Source organism: Echinops telfairi, unplaced genomic scaffold (genome assembly GCF_000313985.2).
Source record: "Echinops telfairi isolate 266 unplaced genomic scaffold, ASM31398v2 ScPeMD7_26;HRSCAF=91, whole genome shotgun sequence".
Classification (NCBI taxonomy): domain Eukaryota; kingdom Metazoa; phylum Chordata; class Mammalia; order Afrosoricida; family Tenrecidae; genus Echinops; species Echinops telfairi.
Genome location: NW_022103923.1, coordinates 1,620,445 through 1,643,169, shown reverse-complemented (window position 1 = coordinate 1,643,169; position 22,725 = coordinate 1,620,445). Strand labels below are relative to the sequence as shown.

General features: G+C 39.6%; 1 protein-coding gene across 1 annotated transcript in view; it reads right to left on the bottom strand.

Moving 5' to 3' along the window:
* Nucleotides 1-6,228: 6,228 nt before the first annotated feature.
* The window catches only part of OTC (ornithine transcarbamylase), an 82,091-nt gene continuing 65,594 nt past the window's right edge, over nucleotides 6,229-22,725 (bottom strand). The window contains exons 7-10 of the mRNA XM_004714565.2: nucleotides 15,966-16,019; nucleotides 15,732-15,881; nucleotides 11,836-11,973; nucleotides 6,229-6,676 (exon numbers count right to left, since the gene is read on the bottom strand). Coding sequence (XP_004714622.1) covers nucleotides 6,617-6,676; nucleotides 11,836-11,973; nucleotides 15,732-15,881; nucleotides 15,966-16,019 — 402 coding nt within the window. The 3' untranslated portion in view covers nucleotides 6,229-6,616. The remainder of the gene's footprint in view (nucleotides 6,677-11,835; nucleotides 11,974-15,731; nucleotides 15,882-15,965; nucleotides 16,020-22,725) is intronic.

Here is a 22,725-nt window from a genome sequence, read left to right as displayed (position 1 = left end):
TTGTTATTTAAATCCCTGGATCACACATTCTCATATGCTTCTTTGATGTGAGCATAGCTTGTCACCCTACTTAGATGGCTGCTTGTTTTAAGATAAGCTTTTAAGACCTAGACAATATTCTTTCTGATAGTCATCTATCGTCCGATTTCTTAACCACACTTAGCTAAAGCACTCTTCCTTATCTGCAGTGATCCCTTCATGAGGGTAAGTATTAAGCAGGGCTGCATCATAAGAGCTGATTTTTCTTAGGTTAGGACTTACTGTTGAGTGTGAGGTCAATATTCATTCATTCATCTAATGTACACACAGACACACAAACACACACACATTCTCATTCCATTTTAGTGTCAGCATTATCAGTTTTTTGAGTGATACTAATTATAATTTAGTAATTCTAATTATAATATTGTTAAACTAGGCACAGCTCACAGATTTTAAGACCTCAGCTGCTACTCACCAAAATAGAATGTAGACCATTGTCTTTGTGAACTATGCCATTCCAGTGGACCTTGACTTTGCTATCCTCTGAGGCTATGGTCCTTAACCCCGGGGTCCAAGGAATCATTCCCTCAAGGTGTTTGCTAATGCCTAAAATATTGTCATAATTTATTCCTAGCTGCTCCTAGGGAGAAACAAAAGGCTGTCTACTCGCATAGAGATTTACACTTTTGGAAACCCTATATAGGGTCACTATGAGTTGGAATCGACTAGATGGCAGTGGCTTTCTGACAGAGGAGTTCAGGGTTAGCTAGATGCTCCAGAGCAGAGGAGTGAAGATGAAGACTCTGTGAACCAATGACAAATTAGACAATCTTGATTGTGTAAAATGTTATGGACATAGGTATGAAATTACCAAAGACATGCTGTCAGAATTGCCTCAGGTCAGTGAATCTCAAAGGGTGGCTCCTTTCTTTAAGATGCAGATTTTTTTAACCTCTTCTAATGAGACCTGCTAAATATTAAACTCTGAGTGGGGCCCAGCAGTCTGTGTATTCCTTGGACCATCGGGTGATTTTGATGCATGCTAAAGGTAGAGAACCACGGAAGTATGCCAACAAAGCCTCGGGGCAGACTAACTGCAGAGCTGTCCGCACTGCAGATCTGTAAGGCTGTTCAAATATCACAAGAATAAATCAGACCTATTGTGTTAGTTACCCCAGGTGTCCACATATATGACAAAAGTAAATTGGTTTCACTCCTATTCTGTGTAGGTAATAAATTCCTTGTTATGAATTTGAACATTTGACAGGAAAATTATATTTGTTATTTATAACACTGCTGTCTTCTAAGGAAGGCAGAACATGGTAAGTGGATTATTTTCCCTTTGCTTGCTAAGCACAAGTTCCTCATCATTTGTGTAATGGCCTCCCATCTCCCTTGATGTGCAAAGAACTAGCAGGTCAGCACAGAACCCCCTCCCCACCCCTATACCTTATTCATGGATTATCTTAGGCCAGGCTCCCAAGAAGCAGAGCTTACAAAGGGTCATGTATTGATAAAATAGTGATTGATTGAGGAAATTGTCTCTGGAAAAGAAAAATGAGGGTAGTAGGTAGGAACAGGAGAAAACGACTAAGCAAGGATGTGGTCGCAAAGGAAGACAAATTCACAGATCGCATGGGGCACTCTGGAGCGCGAATTCCATAACAGATGTGGCCCTACATGGAGGGAAGGGGAAGGAGTCCTGGAGACACAGTAGTTAAAGCATTCCGTGGGAGAAATATGTGACAGTCTGCTTCTGTAAAGATTTACAACCTTGGAGATCCTATGGAGCAGTTCTATGCTGAACCATAGGGTAGCTATGAACTGGAATTGTCTCAATGGCAGTGGAGTTTGTGACAAGGTAGCCACCATTTTGTACTCCTATCAGTCACTCATTGACTATGGCCGGCTGGGGGTGTGGTGAAGGTAAAAGTATAACATCTTAGCAAAGTAGCTCCTGGTACCTGAGAGCAAATCTTCAGAGAAAAGGGTAGCCATCAGCTATTAGCTGCTGACCCTGACAGAATCTAGGGGATGGGTGAACACAGGTAACAGGGATCTGTGTGATACACCAACAGCATCTACTATGTGTATGTATATTTTTGTCTCTATCCATACTTCTGGTTATCAGTGTCCATTCCTGCCTTGGGTGTGAAGTTGTCTATTTCTATGGTGTCACTGAAAACCATACAATGGAGCTTCAAAGAGTGTGTTGAAAAATTCCATTATATTTTAATTCTATTTTTACAAAAGCTATTTGGACCACCCTGTCTTCTCTAACCAGACAGCTTTCCATTCCTCACTTGGCCGATAAGGTCAATCAAATCATGTGAGTACACTGATAAGATTCCAGAGTGTTTGCAGAAGGTTGTGAGTTACCTCTCCTTATTGAAGATATTTCTACACTGGGAACATTTTAGTGTAATTTCCTAGGTTGTTTTTTTTTGTAAAATAAAATAATAGAGAGGATTGTTTCTCAATACCATTCTAATTTTTAAAACATTCATTTACCTAATGATTTTGTTTCAGAAAGCAGTTATCATGCTCAGATTTTTTGGGGGAATGAATTTTACAAAAGTTTTGATTAGAAACTAAGGCTTGTGCCATTGGCATAAATAAATCCCCTATAAGACTGTAAAAGGGGTTAGCACATATCAGGAAACTCACTTCCATTTCTTCTGACCAAGATCTCTTTCATCCATAACTGATATTCATTTTTATAATTATTAGGGAATAATTCAAAATATAATAGAATTGTGAAGTTCATTCTTGAATCCTCCCTGCAATGACCTGTGATATGTATGAGGGAGTTTCCAAAGGTTTGTGGGGAAATGGAATGAAAAGATAAAGGGATTTTCTTAGGAGCTTTTTGAGGCTCCCTCATAATTCTCCCACAAATATGAACAGAAACTATCATTTCTGTCTTGGAAGAAGTACAGCCAGCGTGATCCTTTAAATGAGGATAGAGAGGCTTCATTTCCCATATTTTGGACATGCTATCAGGAGTGACCAATCTCTGGAGAAGGACATCATGCTTTATCAAGTAGAAGGGCAAGAAGAAAGGGAGAGTCCCTAGATGAGATGGATTGACATGGTATCTGCAATCATGGACTCGATCATAACAGTTGTGAGGGTGGCACAAGACTGGAGAGTGTTTCCTTCTGTTGTATGTAGTGTTGCCACGAGTCACAACCAACTAGCTGGCACCTAACACCAACAGCAATAGCTTTTTGAGGCAGGCCTGGAAGCATTTGTGTCAGAAACTGAGACAACAAACCAAACCCATCACGGACTTGTCTTCTGTGCTACATTGTCCTCAAGTTCAAGGTGGTATTGAAAAGGTCCTGATGTAATTTGTTGAAAGGGAGGACTTCATTTATGAAATACTGGCCTTTTGTGTGACTTAAAACCAAGCACCTATTTAGGCTTGTGAAATACTAAGAAGTGTCCCCTCTGGGTGGAAAAATTACAAAAAGGCACACATTTCTCCTGGAAGTAAGACCTACGAAGAGATATAAGACATAGTGCCTAAAAAGACCAGATTTCCACCCCTACCCATTTCCTGCACCTGGGCCCTCACATGGGAGAAGGCAAGGTTTCTGATGGTAGGAGTCTGATCATTGTGGTGTGACTGCTAAGAGTTTCTAAGACAAATAAAATCAAGGAGAATGTGTTCTGAAGACCCTGTCTGAGTATATTTATGCTTCATTTCTTGTTATTACATGGAAAGGCTGGCCTTGGAACATTGGCATTGAAACAAGATACCCCTGCTGAGTTCTCGAGTCGTTCCTGTAGGTGGTCCAGTATGGAACTGCCATGCTGATGGTTACTGCAGATCTTTCTGTCTTGGACTTTACTTTTATAATAATCAATCAATCACAGACTATCCATTAGAATTGACAGTACATTATTGTTGTTATTAAGTTCTTGGAACCTTATCACTGAAAATAAGCAACTAATAATTCTTCCCTAGCACTGAGATTATTGCAGTGTAATTTTTTCTTGATCTTTCATCTATCTTTGTTACAGTGAAAAAAGACTGAAATAAATTCGTTGCCTAGTTATTTTCGTTAACTGAATACTCACCCACTGCCATCTAGTGAATTCCAGCTCATAGCGACCCTATAGAGCAGACTAGAACTGGTGGGTTTAAATGGCTGATCTTTGGGTTAGTAGCGCAAGGTATAATCAACTATACTGGGAGGGCTCCTTCATTAACTGAATAGGAGCTATTCTTTTCATCAGAGACTCTAAGGGTTATTGCTGACATTGAACGTGATCACTGAAGTTGCAGTGCTTGCATCCTGCAATGATTTGTGGAAAGGGAATAAGGGAGAAAAGGATCAGAAGGGACAGGGGAGGAAAACAGCTCCGCAAAAATCATGCTTTCAATTTTCTTGTCTGTTTTCTTTTGTCCTGGTAACACAGAAGAAAATAATATCAATATAAATCAGATCTTTTTAAGATGAGAAGCTAAGAAACAAATATATTCCTGCTAGCTTGGGTTAGGGAAGATGCTGAAATGTGTACACTTTAATAATCATAGTATGGAATACTTTGAGGGATTTATTTTTAGAATGACTACATGATGGGGGGGGATAATCACAAATAACAAGTCATATCTTATTGAATGAAGAAGATGAGACCGTCCATTTGGTTCAGAACATGGCCAGCAAAAAGCTGAGAGCTCATTACTATGGATGCGCGTTGGTTAAGTGGAGGGACACAAAGGGGTCTATCTTTTCAAAGTGGCTACTTTGAGGGAGCACTTCCACAATCCCGAGTATCTTCCTGTTAAATCACCTGTTTACTTTTGGTTATGTATGATATATCAGCGCTGTATTGGTGCTGTCGGGTAAGCTTTGGACTGCTAACTACAAGGTCAGTGCTTCTGATCCACGAGCCACTCCTCAAGATGTGTAAGATGCAATGATCTGCTATGATAAAGGTTTGCTGCCTCAGAAAGCCTGTACTGAGTCACTGTGTGTTGGAATCCACTCGCTGGTAGTTTTTATCCTACACATGGAACCACCAGAGAGTCCCTGTTCTTTTTTTAATCACTTCATGGGAATTTTAGGTCTCACTGCACGGCCCTCTCGAAATTGACCCAGGTGTATGCTACATGCAGATTTGGGTACTTGACCAGCCTTCTTGGTATAAAGGTGAACAATTCTATTACCAGCGGTTTGAGACAGCCTAGTTTTGTTAGGGGCTACACTCAAGGGCAGCATATGAGGGTAGGTGACACAATGGACCATTTTCAGTCTGTACACGATGTCTTTTATCAAGTACTCTCTCTTTTTAAAATGTTTCCAATAAATTACTAGAGAAGTGAAAGTCACTTTTGACAAGTACTGAAAAAATTTGGTTTTTCGTCTATCGTATGACTAGTCCTTCCCACCACCGCCCCACAAATCAGGTTTTATTGCATCTTCATTGAAAATCTCATTTGTAATTCATCTCTTGCTTGCTCATTTAACTCATAGCTGTCTGTTGAGGAATATCAATCAACCAGTATGAAAATATTTGTATACTAGCAGAAGTTACTTTTATGAAGGATTTTACTTTCTTATCCTCTGTAGAATATGCTTTAGTTTATTTTAAAGTTTCCCTTAGGCTATTTAACATTTTAACTAAAACATAAAATAAAAATTGATCTTCATAATTCAGTAATACACATTGTGGACACCCAGGAGTGCAATCTAATCTTTCTTACATCATATCAATTCAGTAAATGATTTAGAAGAAGAAAATCAGAAAAAATCTGCTAAAAGGAGGGAAGCAGTATATTTTTGGAAATATGCAGTGTTAGATGTAAGTAGATGCACGATAAGCACAAACATGAAAAAATGTAAGTGCTTCTGCAAGGGAATTTGAACTTGAGAACATGTCACTCTCCTGTCGATCTTACGTTCCTATCCAGGCATTTATGTTTTCCCCACTTAGTCAGAAAGGCTTTTTCAGACCTGTCATGGGAAGTATTCATTACAAAGAAGAGCTGCTTGGGCTGGAAGGACTCTTCCTCCGACTGGTTATAGGAAAGCCTTCAGCATTTGTGCACAGGGGTAGCTGTTTCCTAAGAATTTCAATTTCCTCCACAAGTGAATGTCTGTTTCCTTCACTGGTCTGGAAATTGTACTCCGTCTGTAAGATGGATCGTTTGGCTTCCTTGTTGGGCCTTAGGGACATGAACACAGCCCACAGATCTACCAGTATCTGACTGCCTATTAAATGTTTACTTATAAATTAGCATGGGTGATAATTTATTAAGGTAATGAGCATAGATTACTTTTAATGGCTTAGACATTATGTATTATGAATACAGTATTTTATGTTTGGCTGAAGCAAATGTGCATAATTACTAATACAATATTCAGATACGGCTAGGAAATTGTAAATTAGAGAGTTTGAACCACATCAAATTACATATTACAGTGCATCAACACTACTTTGTTTAAGGACGGCAGCACAATTTTATAATAGCAAAGCGAGGTCATGCAATTCACCCATGATATGTATTGTATTGGGAATTTATTTGTTAGATTCTCTTCTTCCACCATTCTCTTCCTCCTCTAGAAAGCGACTGATTGTAGAACTGAAGAACATTGCTTCTCTCTTGACAAGCACCATGGCATCAGAATTTCAGTTTCTGGAGCTGAGGTGAGTAATCTGTCAGGAGGGACACCATGACAGCCTGGGAGAACATGACAAAGAAAGAGAGAGGAAGAAATGAATAAACATTAGCAACAGTTTGTGCAGGGACCCAGGGAAGGAGAACTAGTGTGCAGTTTTGAAAGTCCACGATTAAAATTTGGTTTCCCAAAGAAATGATAAGAGGGAAATTCTGAACTATTATTTATTTATTTTGTTAAAGAAAAGTCAAGAGAAATTATACTCTGAAATGGTCAAGGTTTATTGTGCCACCTGGCTGATAAACACATGTGGGGTTAATTGAAGGGCAGAGAGATAAATGGCTCGATGAGCCTCGCCTTTCTAGTTCTCGGGTCTCTTGCTTTGTGATGGTCGGACCAGGGTGCAGCTGCCTTAGCCAGTTCCCTGCTTTCGCTGGCAAGGCTCACTTCCTGCAAGACATCCCTGAGGAGAAGCCACATGGACCTACCCTGATGCAGCCCTGGGTGCTGGAGCTGCCGTGTGGAGACCCCTGCCAGCACTGAGATGCTTACACACTCGGTGATTTGGCTTTCTTCCTGCAGTCGGCATCACTGGTGTGTTTTGTGAGATGGAGGAAGACTTTGTAGATTGGTGTCGGACCTATGGGCTAATGTTGGACTTATGGGCTTGGGCAGCACTGGGTTGGGATGCTTTCTTAATGTGCAATTACACTTTCTATAAAACTCTCTCTTACACATATGAGTTTCTGTGGATTTGTTTCCCTAGTTTACGTAGACTAACACAAACTCACTGCCACTGAGTTGACTCTGACTCATAGCAACCCATGGGACAGAACCGTCTTTGTGGGTTTCTGAGGCTGCAAATCTTTATTGGCATAGAAAGCTTCATCTTTCTCCCTTAAAGCAGCTGGTGTTTTTGAACTGCTAACCTCTATGCCATCAGGGTGCCTAAGGAGAAATTAGGTTGGAGTAAATAGAAACACAAACACAGTGTTTAGTTAGGCCTCATGCCAACACTTTTAGGTGGGAGAATGGTAGCCTGCTTGGGTTTTCCAGTCATGAGTGTAATGTAAATACTGGTTGCTTTTAGAGAACATAAGCCTCCCACCCCAGTTCCTCATGTTTATACTCTGGTATTGGTTACTTAAAGCAGCCCCAGTGGCACAGGGACTTGGACATTGGGCTACGAATCACCAGGTCAGTAGCATGAAACCACCAGCAGCTCTGTTGGAGAAAGATGAGGCTGTGGAACTTATGTTTACAGTGAAAGTCCTAAATTCATTTTTTGAGCCTTAGCATAGATTCAGGCTTCATCGAATTCATTTTAAGTATTATCCAGCAATGTGACCAGCTTTGTCCTCAGGCAGAGTGTGGTAGAAAGTGGATTCCATCCCCGTAGCCAGAGAGTGGTGGCCAACATATGCTTGAAGGACTTGCCTAGATGTGCTCTTAATGGAATCGTGGAAACTAGGGTTGCAGAAGCATGAGTCATAGCCTGTCTGCCTTGGATGGAGGGAGGGCTCTCAACCAATCTTGCAAGCTTTTCTATCTAGAAGAGTGTATGTATCCCAATCCTAGTCCCATCCCCGAGTCTGTAGGTCCACCTGCCATTGGGATATAATGAACTGCCACCAATTATGCTTTTGTGGTAGCCTCCCTTGTACTCCATGTCATACATAATTGGCTGAGTTTCTACAGTTCCTTATGGACACCATTATGACCTCAATCAGACAATTTTTGTTTTGTCTTTGTCCTATTTAAGACTTAATAAATATGTCTCTATAATTTATATTTGTATTTGGATTTTGGGTCTCTTCTCTCCTGCAAGAGCCCTGATGTCACAGTGGGCTACACACTGAACTGAGAACCACAAGGTCAGCAGTTCAAACCTAAGAGCTGCTTGGTGGGAGCAAGATGAGGCTGTCTACGCCTGTGAATATTTATAGTCTCGGAAATCCAAAATGGGAAGTTCTAACCTGCCTTATAAAGGATGCCATGTGTCAGAATCCAGTCAATTGCCATTAGTTTGGTTTTGGTTTGGTTTTCTCCCTTCCAACAATGGCAGTGGGTTTGGTTTGAGTTTGGGTGCTAAGTACCAATCATTATTAGGGGGCAAGTGAGTGAGGAGAAAGGGATATGCATTGCTTCAGTCTTCTAAAGTTGCTTCTATCATTGTCCTTTATAGACGAAGAAACAAATCCTTGAACTGACAGATAGTACAGAACTGGATTAGAATCTAGGTTTTTCTGGCTCCATTCTTAAGAGGTGTAGGTGTGTTGCCTCTCAGGTATTTGCTCTTACCTTTCAACCATATTGCACACATGTGCTCAAGCTATACCTGAAGTGCATGCCTCATATGTCAAAGGGGTTTGTTGATTGGATTTCTTGAACATTTACCACATGTCAGATACTGTGCTGAGTGGTTTAAGTGCATCAATACTCTTATTTACTGTAAGAGGTGGAAATCTATAGAAAATACAGGAGAGACTATTGCGCCATAAAGAAAATTGGTGGTTGATAAAATTATAGAACTGGAGGAATTTTTACTGCTATGTCTCTTTCTAAAAGAGCCCTAGTTGTGCTGTGGTTTATGCTATGGGCTGCGACCCAAAAGGTTGTCAGTTCCAAATGCCATGAGCCACCCCAAGGGAGAAAGCCTGTGTGCTCCCAATAAAGATTTAAAGGCTCAGCTTAGAGACTCACCTTTCAGTCTGAATTGACTCAATTCTTCACTATCATGAACCCTCCATAGTTTTATGTCTTTTCCTGGGGTATGTACTGTATTTTGGCATGTAACATGCCCATGCAAATAACACATGGGCATATAATATTTCTTAGAAGCAAGGGTGATGAGACTTGGTCTCACATAATTTGGCTATGTTATCAAGAGGGCCCAGTCCCTGGAAAAAGGACATCTTGCTTGGTAGAGGGTCATTGAAACACAGGAAGACTTCCAAGGAGATGGATTGACACAGTGACGACGGCAGCGAGCTCCAACAGAACAATTGTGAGGGTGGAGCAAGCCTGGGCAATGTTCAGTTCTGTTGTACACAGACAGGATCGCTATGAGTAGGAACCGATTTACGGACACCTAAGAACAATATATAATGTGTATGATATGTGCAGGAAACGAACAGGTAAGAGGACTTTGATGTTTGCAAAAACAAAATTTAAAAAACATCTAATGCATGTTATTTGAATGGAACCATGCTAATTTGAGAGCTCACCTTTTTTTTGAGGGGTGGTGGTGGTGTCTAAATCATTGCTCCCTAGAATGTGGTTCACAGGATGGCAGTGGCTGGATCATTGGCATCACCTACAGCTTCTTATAAATGCAGGGTCGTGTATCCCCATCTCAGACCTAGTGATTCTTAGTGCTGCTCTGACAAGGTTCCTGTTATTGCTGTATGCTGCTTAGTCAATTCTGACTCAAAGCAACCCTATAGCCAGCATAGAACTGCCTCATAGGATGTTCTAGGCTGCAATCGTCCAAGGAAGGGGCTCAGATAGCTCTGAGGGTGAGGTGTTGGGTGCTAACACAAGGTCCATAGTTCAAAATCGCTAGGAGTTCTGCATGAGAAACAGGAAGCTTTCTGCTCCCATGAGAATTCTCAGAGGAGCTGACTGTGAGTCAGAATGGACTCGATGGCAGTGGGTTTGGTCATTTTTGGTTTGGTTAGACACTGTGCTAAAGTTTTCGCATTTGAATACTCACAACAACCCTATCCTCATATACCGGCCAGTGTACAAGTACATCGATACTACTTTCCAGATGTTTTTTTCTCTAGTCCCAAAGTTGAAAGTTTAAAATGGCCATTCTCAGACTCCCTTTCAGGTAGTATAGGCAAGGTTGCCAATGGGTGCATCTATTCAAGATCTGGATGTGTAAGTGATAACACACAGTGAAAACCATATTCTGGGAAATTACCTCTTCTGGTGGTGTAGTGGTTTTGCATTGGGCTGCTAACAGCAAGGTCAGCAGTTCAAAACCACCAGCTGCTTCATTGAAGAAAGATGAGGTTTTCTACTCTCATAAACAGTAACACAGTTACAGACTTGGAAACCCACGGGGAAAATTCTACCCTATCCTATGGAAAAGTTTCTGTAAATTGGAATTTACTTGATGGTAGTGATGGGTTGTGTTTTTTTTGTTGTTGTCTTTATGCAGGCAGAGCATGTAGTTCACCTGGGGCAGCTGTATATGGATGATCTGACATCTAGTTTCACGAATCTAGCTCACAGATGATGGGTAACTATGTCAGTGTTGTTTTGGCTGCAAAAGAACCACGATGTTGATGGAACATTTTCCTGTCCATGTTGTTCCTGTCTGCTTAGTGTCCAAGGGCTGTACCCCTGTTCCTGAAAGATTCGTGGACCACCTTAATGTCTTTTAATAAATTCCTTTTCATTGATCTACCTACAGTGGACTCATATCTGTGAGCAATACGCTGGCTGGTCAAGTAATCGAGATCAGTTATCAAATCATTGAAAACTATAGAATGGTAGAGCTAGATTATGACCTGTGGCTATTCCATTGTCTAGAGATGATGATAACACTTGGGATATTGTAAAGTACAGACTTAAGGTTAATATTTTATAGAATGGCAGTGGTGATGATACAATTAGTAGTTTAATCTTAATGGGACCTGTCAGTTTTAAATTTGCTTTGCTGTGCATTCTGGAAATGCTCTATATGAAGGGGCTTCAAAAAGTTCATGGATAAATTCCATTATATTTCAATTATATTTTGCCCACAATTTTTGAAGCCCTCTCATACTTATATGTATCTTTATAACCAAAAATCAAGTAGTGAACTTAAGCAATTGTCTGAACAAGTCATAAAAGAAACAATGAAAGGAGGCAGGAAATAAGGGTTTTAAAAGCCCATTTTGTGGCAAATGGAATTAAAGATTTTTATAAGCATAAACAAAGACATTCTGAAAGAAAAAATGCACATCTCAAAATGAATGGGAGTCAGTGATGACTATTATTCAGGGTGATCAAGGGTATTGACAATTTTGATAAAAAGAAATTGTTAAGAATGGTATCAATTTTCCACCATTAAAAGATACCATAAATACTAACAAACAATAATTATCTATTGTGAATATTCTGAGGGAAAAGAGATCTCAGTTGAATAAAAATATATAGCTAGATGATCTCAGTTGATTTTTATTTATCAAGAGGCATAGGAAGTCTTCATTCCCCGTTTCCTGCTTACCATGATGGTCCACTTTCTGTTTTCGGCCTCTGGGAACACCAGTGATTGCTGAGAATAAAACACCTCATCATCCACTTCTTCTGGCTTTCTAGGCAAGCAGTGTAAAAATGTCCAGTCTGGGGCAGCAACTTTAGCAGTCTAAAGAGAGATGGGGACAAGCCAAGATCACATTTGTCTACTACGATATTTAAAAGTACATATGGCCTGAGGTCAGAGACCAATACAAAAAGGAGAGACAAGGGGGTAGAATGAGAGTTTCAGTTTAAAGAAACCAGGGGAAATTTACATGGAACTTTGAATTTATGGCATTTAATATACATTTTTGGAGGCATGAGGTGGGGAGGACATCATTCCAAGTTAAACCACCAATCAAAACTTCTGGTATTCTGTCCAGTGGGATAGTGAATATTTCAGTAAGGAATTCTACTACCAGTGTAACAGGTGGCTTATAGCAAAAGTTACAAATTGCACACACACACACACACACACACAGTTGCTTTTATAAGATTGCTTTATATTTAAACCTCATCTCCAAATTAAGGTTTTTAGTCCTTGAGGCATACATAGTCATCAGTTAATACAATTTTGAAAAAAATTGTACCAAGAAATAAATGCATTACACAGAAATTGGGGTACTATGCACTGATAAAAGTTTTACTCTTACTGAAAATGTGCCAGCAATTTTCATTTTTCCTAGGAGTTAGTTCTAAAAATTACATTTTCTATCTATTAACATTGTTCTCTTACAGGTTCAGAATTATAGTCCATCATACATTCTTACTGCACAATTACTACCTAGAATTGCGCAAAGTAAGTCTGAGGTAAAGCACAGAGGATTCAAATGTTCTCCTTACATACAACTATTGGTCTTATGCATCTTGAAAAAGAAGAGAAAGAAAGAAATCCAAGAATCTGAGAAAGAACTATAGGAAATGGTAACTAGATGGTGCCTGGCTACTACTACTAAATGTTCTGATCAGGAACACAAAATAGGGATCCTGATAAATGGGGAATTATTATGAAATTGATTATTCTTAAATAATCCAAATTTACTAACTTTATTGAGGCTGGAGAAGTCCCTAAGACTATATCCCTACTTTAGTCAAGGTTTGATAACCTGTAACTGAAACTGTCCCCTGAAGTCACCTTCAAACTAAGTTAACAGGTTAGCTCAAAGAATAAAGATTCTAATCATTAAACAATGTGTTTCATATATATACATATATATATTTAGCACTGTATATATAAAAAACAGTGTACATGTATCATGATATATATGTAAAGCAAAAGGGTAAATAGGGGGCAAGAGGACCAAAAGTAAAGGGAAGTGAAACAACTAGAACGGAAATAAAGAGAACGGAAATAAAGTGAAACAACTAGAACGGATACAATATGATGAATGTCAACACTATCACAGAACATTATCTCTAGAATCTGAAGAATGTGAGTCGGCTTCCCTCTGTATATATTTCTCCAAAAAGTAAACTGACAAGAGTCCTTTTTGAAAACATATGCTACACTTGTGACAAAGAATTAGCCATAATATATACAGCACTCCTAGCCCCACTGAGAAAAATGATGTCCCAAAAGAAAACAGGCAAAGGATATGATAGCAAGCTATAGAAAACTAGAAACAGCAATACAAATGAAAATATAAGTAACTTGACACAAAACCAAACTCATCACCATCAAATCAATTCTGACTCATAGTGAACCTAGAGGGACCACATAGGACAGAGTAGAACTGCCCCCAAACTGTAGTTTCCATGACCGTAGCTCTTTAAGGGAGTAGAAAGCCTCATTTTTTTTCTGTGGTTTAGCTGGTGGTTTCGAACTGCTCACCAAGGCATAACCCATTAAACCATCAGGGCTCCTTAACTTTACTAACAATCAGGAAAATATAAAATTTCAAAAGCATGAGACCACTTTTTCTTCAGATTCACAAAATTTTTAAATGGAAATAAGAATGGAGAGAATGTGGGGAAAGAACTCTAATGCACAGGGTGGGATTATGAATTTTTATCCTTGCTGGATGAAAAATTCAGCAGCATTTCATATATTTCAAAAATGTATGCCATTTCACCCAAAAACAATTCTTCCAGAAATCTAGTCTTTAGTAATATATGCACAAATAAATATGTATAGGGGTGTTTGTTGCAGCATTGCTTGTATGTTGGATAACTGGAAACAATCTGATTTGCCTACAGGGAATTTTAAATTAAGGTATGATCTACTCATACTGTGAAATGCTATGCAGCCATTTAAATAAATGGGCAAGAAAAAAAACCAAGATTTGTGAAGTGGAAAAAAAAAAGTATTAATATGCTGTCTAACTTTGTTGTTAGTTATCTAAAATACCACTCATAAAAAATTCAAGGACAAATAACAGAAATGTGGATGAAGGGGGACAAAGGAGAGTGTATGATATGAAATAATAATAACAATATATAATTGATCAAGGATTCACAAGGGTGGGAGGGTGTGGGAGGGAGGAGAAAAAAAGAGTTGATACCAAGGACTCAAGTAGAAAAGGTTTTGGAAATAATGATGGCAACATATGTACAAATGTGCTCGATACAACTGATGTATGGAATGTTATAAGAGCTGTAGGAGCCCTCAGTAAAGGAATTAAAAAAAAAATCAATAGTTGTGTGTGTGCACAAGCATGCATGTATAGGCATATATATGTGACTATACAGACAAGCACCTCAAACTGCTAAATGGTAGCTGCCACTAAGAAGAGTCTCGCTTAAGGGACTGGGGGAAGTGGCATGTTCAAAGACTCATTTTGTTTGTACACTTTAAAAATAAAGGATGCGTGTTTATGTATTACTTTATTAATAAAATATTTATTGTAATACTTCATCCTCTTTTCCACAAAACAGATACGCGTATCTGCTAAGAAAAACCCCAGAGCACCTGGAGGAGTAGCAGGGTATAGTACTTACAACACGTGCCCTCTGTGCCACTTGACAGCAGGGGCGTGGGCGCCGTACCACGGAGTCATGTTTATTACGCCAGTTCGGCCCAGTGTTCTTCCACAAAGTAGACATTCAATAGTATATCGAGGGGGGTGTAAGGGGAACATATGCCCCCCAGGTGCAAGTCAAAGGGAGTTCCAGCTAAAGCATGGCATTTCATTTAGAGGCACTACAAATATGAAGAGCGCTCCACCGAGGCAGCCAGCCAAAGAGGGGAAGGAAGGCATTTCTACTGATATGTTGCCTCTATCCACATATATTCTACCTTGAATCAGAGAAGGGGCAATTTTGAGCGTGTCCTAGGTGCTCCTGACCCTCCCTAGGCCCCTGTGTGCACCTGGGTTTTCCTCCAGACAGTGGTTCTCTAAGAATAGACCTGGCTAATGCACATTCTAGGGACCCACCCCTGATCTATTGAGTCAGAAACCCTGGGGCTGGGGCCCAGTCACCTGAGCGTTCAAGGAGCCTTTCAGGTGATTCTGATGCATGTTCAAGGTTGACAACCACTTCAGCAAATCTTAATAAGAAATTTCAGATTGGATAAAGGATTTCGGAGTCCTTAACAAACGGAGGCAAGGACTCACGTGAAGAGAATAGTCATGGGAATTTTCTTAGAGGAAATCCGAAGTAACCTGATCTTTCTAAACACATAAAGAGGAAGGCATTTCAATCCCTACAGTGTCCTGAGAGGGAGACACCAGCTCTCGTTTTGACTTCAGGTTTCAAATTTCTTCATCTAGCACCAAAGTGTCTTTTCAAAGGACACAACGAATCTTTGGAAGGAAGTGCACAGACAGGAAGTCCTCCATAGGAAGTGAAAAGTCAATTGACTCTCCCCAAAGTGAATGAATGATTAGATAGTTCTGGCTTTTATGAATGGGATTAATGAACTTTCAGAGAGGCTACAATTTGTACCTTCATTGTAATTTGGTAACCTTGGAAATCCTGAAGGCGCTTTTGCTTCTCCTCTTCTTGTCCCATGCTGATCCAAGTGTCTGTAATTAATACATTGCCTCCACGCGCTGCTTCCAATGGATCGTTTGTCAATGACAGCTTGGTACCATTCTAGCACACATAAGTGTATTAGTTAAACACCTTCACAGAGCAGAGAAAGGTAAATGTAGCTTTACAGATAAGGTGCATGCATACCTCCTTGGCATACTGCTCTGCCAACTTTGTTATACTGGGATCTGGCTCATAACCCTGCAAGGGAAGAGTTTGAATGTTATTGAGGCAATTTTATTATATGTATATCAATTTTCCATACGAATTATTTTATTTCCCACAAAATTCTCTCCCTAAATTTTATTCTTTAAGATGTGCTCTGACCATGTTGAGTAGAATATGACTTTTCCATCTAGACTTTTAAATCTCAGTACTGCAATTTCGAATTTAAAAATGGTAATCAATTGATCCATCTTTATTATCGTTGATGTCAATAATGAAGACAAATATTGAATGTGGTGATTCTAGATCTTGGCAGCTAGCTCCTCTTTTTGTTAAGTACAAACTCTACAACCCAATGTATTTTTGTTTCTGAGGAATTCAATATGCTGTTCTTTTTTGAGGAGGGAGCAGGTATGCTTTTTCTTACCCATTTCCTGTGGATAAGACTGCTAGGTCTCACCTCTAATGGCCGCTCCACAGAGAAAACTTTCCAGTGAAATACTAACTTCCCGCCTGTTGGTGGGTAATGTGTGTTGTCAAGTCCTTTTTCATTCATAGTAACCCCATGTGTCAGAGTGCAACTGCTCCATTAGGTTTTCTAGGTCTTTGTCACAAAACCCAAACCCACACTCACTGCCATAATGTCCATTTTGAATCCTAGTGATTTTATAGGATAGCAACAAAAAAAATCTCATCTTTCTCCTGAGGAGCAGTCAGTGGGTATGAGCTATGTCCATGCGGTAAAGCCAATCTTATTGTCACCCGTGGACCCATCTTGCCTTCTTTGCTACCACAGCCCTTCACTCCTGAACACCTGGTCTCCCCTTGGTGTCTTCGTTAAAACATGTTAGCTTTTTATTTGGTCAGAACTCTACCCAACCTCACTTCCAGATCTTGCAGAGGGAGTGTGTCCTTTCAAATACAATCATTAGCCTCACCTTCTTCTAGCCTATCCCTCTCATTGTTCTGAATTCTTAGTATGTATTATGAAATGCGTTTTATAATTCTCATTGGGATATTATGGTGGATGCTGTCAAGAATAAAAGACCCTTTTATGAATAAGAGGCTTCCTGAGAGAGCTGTGGAAAGATTATCTTCATCTGTCAGCACTCTTTGGGCACTCAATCAGCTGCATAGAACTACCTCACCCAAGAGCATACATCTTCCTGAGTGATCTATGCCAAATGACTGCTGTCATAAAGGTATGGAATACTGACTTACCCCTTCTCTCAACTCAGGACAGCTGTGGGTGGCCAGGCCAGATTTAGATGTTTCCATAGGGTGAGCTGAGTCTGTTGTTGGGACTGTCTCTCAGCTCAGCTTCTCCCTCTATTCGCTCCCACTTCTATCTCATCCCTCCTAAAAACACATCCCGATAAACATTCTGCACCTCTGTACAGACAACTCTGTTTCAGAGTCTGCTTCCCAGGAAATGCAACCTGTGACAGGCATGTCCAGGTTTACAGGGTTAAAAGTGCTTTCATTTGTCCATGGTTGCCTACCATAGTTCGTTCTCTCAATACAAAGTTCTTAATGTCAAAGGCTGTGGACATTTTAGCAGTTGTGTTGTTGTTGTGTTCTGTGGCTTTGATTCAGACTCATTATGACTACAAGTGACAGAGCAGAACTGTCTTAGGTTTTCCTGAAATATAGTCTTCATGCTGACAAAGAAGATTGAAAGTATCATGCACCTCCAGAAAAATGAGCAAATCTGTCTTGGGGAAAGTACAGACAGAATGTTCCCGAGATTCAGGGGTGGTGAGACTTTGTCTCATGTACTTTGGACGTGTGATCAGGAGGCCACTCCCTGGAAGTGGACGTCCTGCTTGGTACAGGGTCAGCCAAAAAGAGCAAGACTCTCCATGAGATGTACTGACAGAGTGACTGCAACAATGGGCTCAAACTTAACACGAACAGCAATTGTGAGGAGGGTGCAGGACCAAGTAGTGTTTCATGCTATTGTACAGAGGGTTGCTAGGAGTTGGCGCCAACTCGAGGGTGGGCACCTAGCCACAACAACTCTTTATGTGGTCTCTTTTCTCACAGGGCCACTGATGGGTTAGAAACACTAATCTTTCAGTCCGGCGCTTTAACATTTGTAGCTGTTTGACCACCCTCAAATAGCCATACATTTTGGAGCTGGGTTTATAGTGGTTTCACTCATTGTCATCCAGTCAATTTTGACTCACTGACCCTATAGGCCAGGGTCAAACTGCCCTGTAGGGTTTTTGAGCCTGGAACTCTTTACAGGAGCAGAAAGCCTCATTTTTCTCTCTTGAAATGACTGGCAATCTCCAATTGCTGACCTTGTGGTTAGCAGCCTAATGTATAACTGACCAGAACTCCAAGGCTCCTTTTTAAAACAGTTTGGGGAGAGGAAATGAACAAAACCTTGCTAATTTTGTAACTTAGATGATTGTTAATAATGGACTAAGGGGAACATGACACAAGCCATGATGTTCTCAATCATTTCATATGCATGCGAAAGCTGGATAATGTATAAGGAAGATCCCGGAAGAATTGATGCGTTTGGATTCTGGTGTTGGCGCAGGTTATTGAAAAGACATGCTATGAAATGCCAAAGAAGAAACAAATCTGTCTTTGAAGAAATAAAGCCAGAATGCTTCTTAGAAGTAAGAGACGGTGTAACTTCATCTCCTGTACGATGAACCAGGCCTTGGAAAAAGGCATCCCATTTGGTAAAGGAAAAAGAGGAAGAGCCTGACAAGACGGCTTGACAGGGCACCTGCAACAACGGGTCAGCCATACAATGATTCTGAGAATGGCAGTGTTTTGTTCTGTTGTCCGGTGTCAGTATGAGTCGGAACTGACGTGATGGTTCCTCGCGACAGCAGCAATTTAGGAACTAATTCTGTGACCATTCATAATGGTGAACAGAAATGAAGAGACTCAGGGAGTAGCTCAGTCACCTTTCACTCTGACATGGAGTCTTCCCTTTTGAGAGCAGGCTTTGTACTCCATACGTTTAGTCATTCTAAAAGAAGCAATCAATAAGTACTTAGAGAATGCACAAAAAGGTTTGGGAAATTAGAATCCAGCCCAGTCTTGAATGCACTGGGCCATGTCATTGAATTCAGAGAGACATTCTTTACTCACACCTCAGCTTTCAATACTACATGATTCATTGACTTTTACATAAATCTTAAAACTACATGGAGAAGGTGATTAGCCCAGTTCTGTCGAAGCATTCATTTAGGACAATGTTTAAATCCTTTCCATCACTAGTTTATGGAGTAGTTTTACAGTCCTTGACAAAATTATTTTTTCTTCTTGAATACATAAGTTATTCTTGGTTAAAGGATGGGGATACAGATTAATCATGGCCTTGGAAACTCTTCAATGTTTCCTATACTTACTGTACATTTCACAGTCTTGTTTCTAAAGGAAATATGCTAACTAATAACTGAAGGCTTATAAACTGATGGGACTACTTCTGCCAAATTAGACTTTCCAGAGCCTTCTAAAACTCTTCCTCCTCTTAAGATTGAACCAAGCTTTAGTACTCTTTATCATTTAAATGAGTTTCTAGATAAGAACTAAACTGAAATTATTTTGTAATACTGGCTTCTTTTTCCTAAGTAGTTAATCAAATTTCTTCGGTTTGCAATAAAATATATAAACCATGCATTTCTACAGCAGAATAAAGCTTTTCCTACAAAAACACCATCCCTCAAGCAACAATGGTTGCTAATGTATGTTTCATCAGTAAAAAATGTATAATCGTTTGCCTTTCTAACAAGCTGGATTTGTCACGAGAATGACAGCGTCTTTTCGAGGTCTCACTTTGTATTTCAGTTCCTGCTGACTGAAATGGAAGCTTTACCTGGTGTTGGAATGGACTCGATGGCGATGGGCATAGTGTGTGGGTGTGGGTGGGGGCGTTACCTGCTGTCACGCCCAGCTCTCTGAGTGCCTAAAGTTTACTACAACAGGTGGTTTTCATTACATACAGTTGCCTATACCTGCCATTTTATCTGTGGCGGGAAGTCTGTGCCTTGACTGATTCACTAAGAAGGATCCCTGGTGGTACAATGGTTAAGCATTTATTTGCTAACCAAAGGGTTGATAGTTCTAACCCACCCAGCTGCTCCCTAGACTAAAAGCCTGGATAGCTGCTCTTATAAAGATCACAATCATGGAAACCCCGTGGATAGTTTTACTTTGTCACAGAGAGTCACCATGAGTCAGAATTGACTTAAGGACTCCCAACAACCATAGTGCAGTAACAATATTAGGGATGAGTTATTTTTTGTAACTAAGGTAAAAACTGAGGCATGTGTAATCATACACACACACATCTATGAGGACATATAATAAAATTTCCATTTGACACGTACAATTCAGTTATATATCTATATTGATATGTATAACTACTTGTCTGTCCATGCATATGCCAATGGATATTTAGGTTATTTCCAATTTGTATATATAGATATATAATATATATAATTTATTTCAGCACTATTTATTTGTTTAATATATATTAAACAATATATATTATTATATATATAAATAATATAACACTTGTATCTGTATGTCTTCCTGGTTTCAAATTTTCAGGATTGGGGTATATACCTAGAAGTGAAGTTGCTAGGTCATATGGTACTTATATGTTTATCTTTTTGAGGAAGCACCAAACTTTTTTCCTCAGTGGTTTTACCAATTTACAATCCTACCAGCAATAAAAGAGGGTCTCAGTGTCTTCACATCCTTGCCAACACGTGTTATTTTCTCTTTGTTTGTTTGTTTAAATCATAGTGATATTTGTGGGGATGAGCTATGCCATTGTGGTTTTGCTTTGCATTTACCTAGTGATTAATGACATTGAGCGTTTCGTGTGCTTGTTAGCCATTTGTATTTCTTCTCTGGTGAAATGTCTAGTGATTTCCTTTGTCCATTTTTTTTCATTAGGCTGTTTATAATCTTGTTGTTGAGTTGTCGGAGTTCTTTATACGAGGGGTCTTCAAAATGTTCATGGAAACTTTTCATTATCTTTTAATTTTATATTTTCACAAACTTTTTGAAGCCCCATATATATTCTGAATATTAAATCATTATGAGACACATGGTTACAAAATTATTTTCCCAGTCTGTAGGCTGTCCAGTGAGAATGTTAATAAAATTTATTTATGAATCAAACCCAAACCAAACTCGCTGCCCTTGAGTTGATGATGACTCATAGTGACACTGTAGGACAGGGCAGAATAGCCTCTGTAACTTTCCAAGACTCAACTCTTTTTGGGAGTAGAAAGCCCCATCTTTCTACCCGTTGATGAGCAAGAGTATTTCATTTTGATAAAGTCCCATTTCTCTATTTTTGTCCTTTATTGTTCATGCATTTGGATCTGGTCTTAACAACTAGGCCTTGAACTCTTCATATTTTTTCTTCTAAGAGTTAATATTTTAGCTGTTATGGTTAGTTCTTTGATCTATTTTGAGTTAATCTTCAGATGTGGGCTAGGAGTTCAGCTTCCTTCTTTTGCATTTGGAAATCCAATTGTCCCAGCATCATTTATTAAAGAGACTCTTCTTTTCCCCATTGAATCCACTTAGCACCTTTGCCAAATCAACTGGACCGTACATGTACACATTTACTTCTAGACAATTTACAATTGGTTAATTTGTATATCATTATACCAGTACCATACTGCTTTGCTTATTGAAGCTTTCTGGGGTGTTTTGAGATTGGGAAATGTGAGTTATTCCTACTACGTTCTTTTTTAAGATAGTGTTGTCTATTCAGGCTTCCTTACAGTTCTACATAAATTTGATGAGTGGCTTTTCCCTTTCTGTAATGAAGCCTGTGGGAATTTTAATGAGGATTGCTTTGAATCTATAGATTGATTAGGGTCATATTGTCATCTTAATAATTTTGACTTCTACTCCACAAACATGACGTGTCTTTATTTACTTTGGTATTCTTTAATGTTTTTAGTAATGGTTTATAGTTTTAGTGTTCAAGAGGCTTTTTGTTTTGTCTTGGCAGGATTTAGCAAACAATGCTGTGCTCTCTCCAGTTGTTTTCTACTTTTGTTCTATTTTCCTATTTCAGTGTGCTTTTAACACCTACTTGCAACTATGTCTTGGAGGGTACCAGGCTGCTTTTCCTCCTCTTGTGGAGCGGTAGAAACACCAGATGTCAGAGGATTCTCCTCGGGCTGTGCTTGACCAATGCTTGGTGTAGAAGGATGAAAGCACACCTTCCTTGCTTCAGGTTGGGCCAACTTTTTGACATAACCCCTCAGCGAACCCATTGTATCAGGCTGATGCTATTTTTGGTAGACTTTTGGCACTCGTTGACAAACTCATTGTTTGGCCTGGGACTCTCCTAGTTTTAAAATGGAAGGTCCTGCATGCTTGTTTAGAATTACAGTGACACACAGGACTCCACTGATACATGGGCTTGAGGTACATTGGATAAGATTCCAGCCTAGCTTCCCTGCATGGAAGGCAAGAATGACTTGGAGCTGGTGCCTTATTATATCAGTTGCACATACATGCTTATCTTGGGGTCTACTTGCGAGGAGCCTTGCTTAAGACATTGAGAGTAAGGATGTGTAGAGAGTGCAGACTTGAGGACTTATGTATTGACTCGTAGATAAACACAGCTATTGGTCCACATTGTGGAATTTAGGTTCATAGTTTTCGTAACTATACATCTCACACTCAAGAAGCAGAAGCAGGAAAAAATGCTTAATCCTCATATATTCAGCTCTGGATG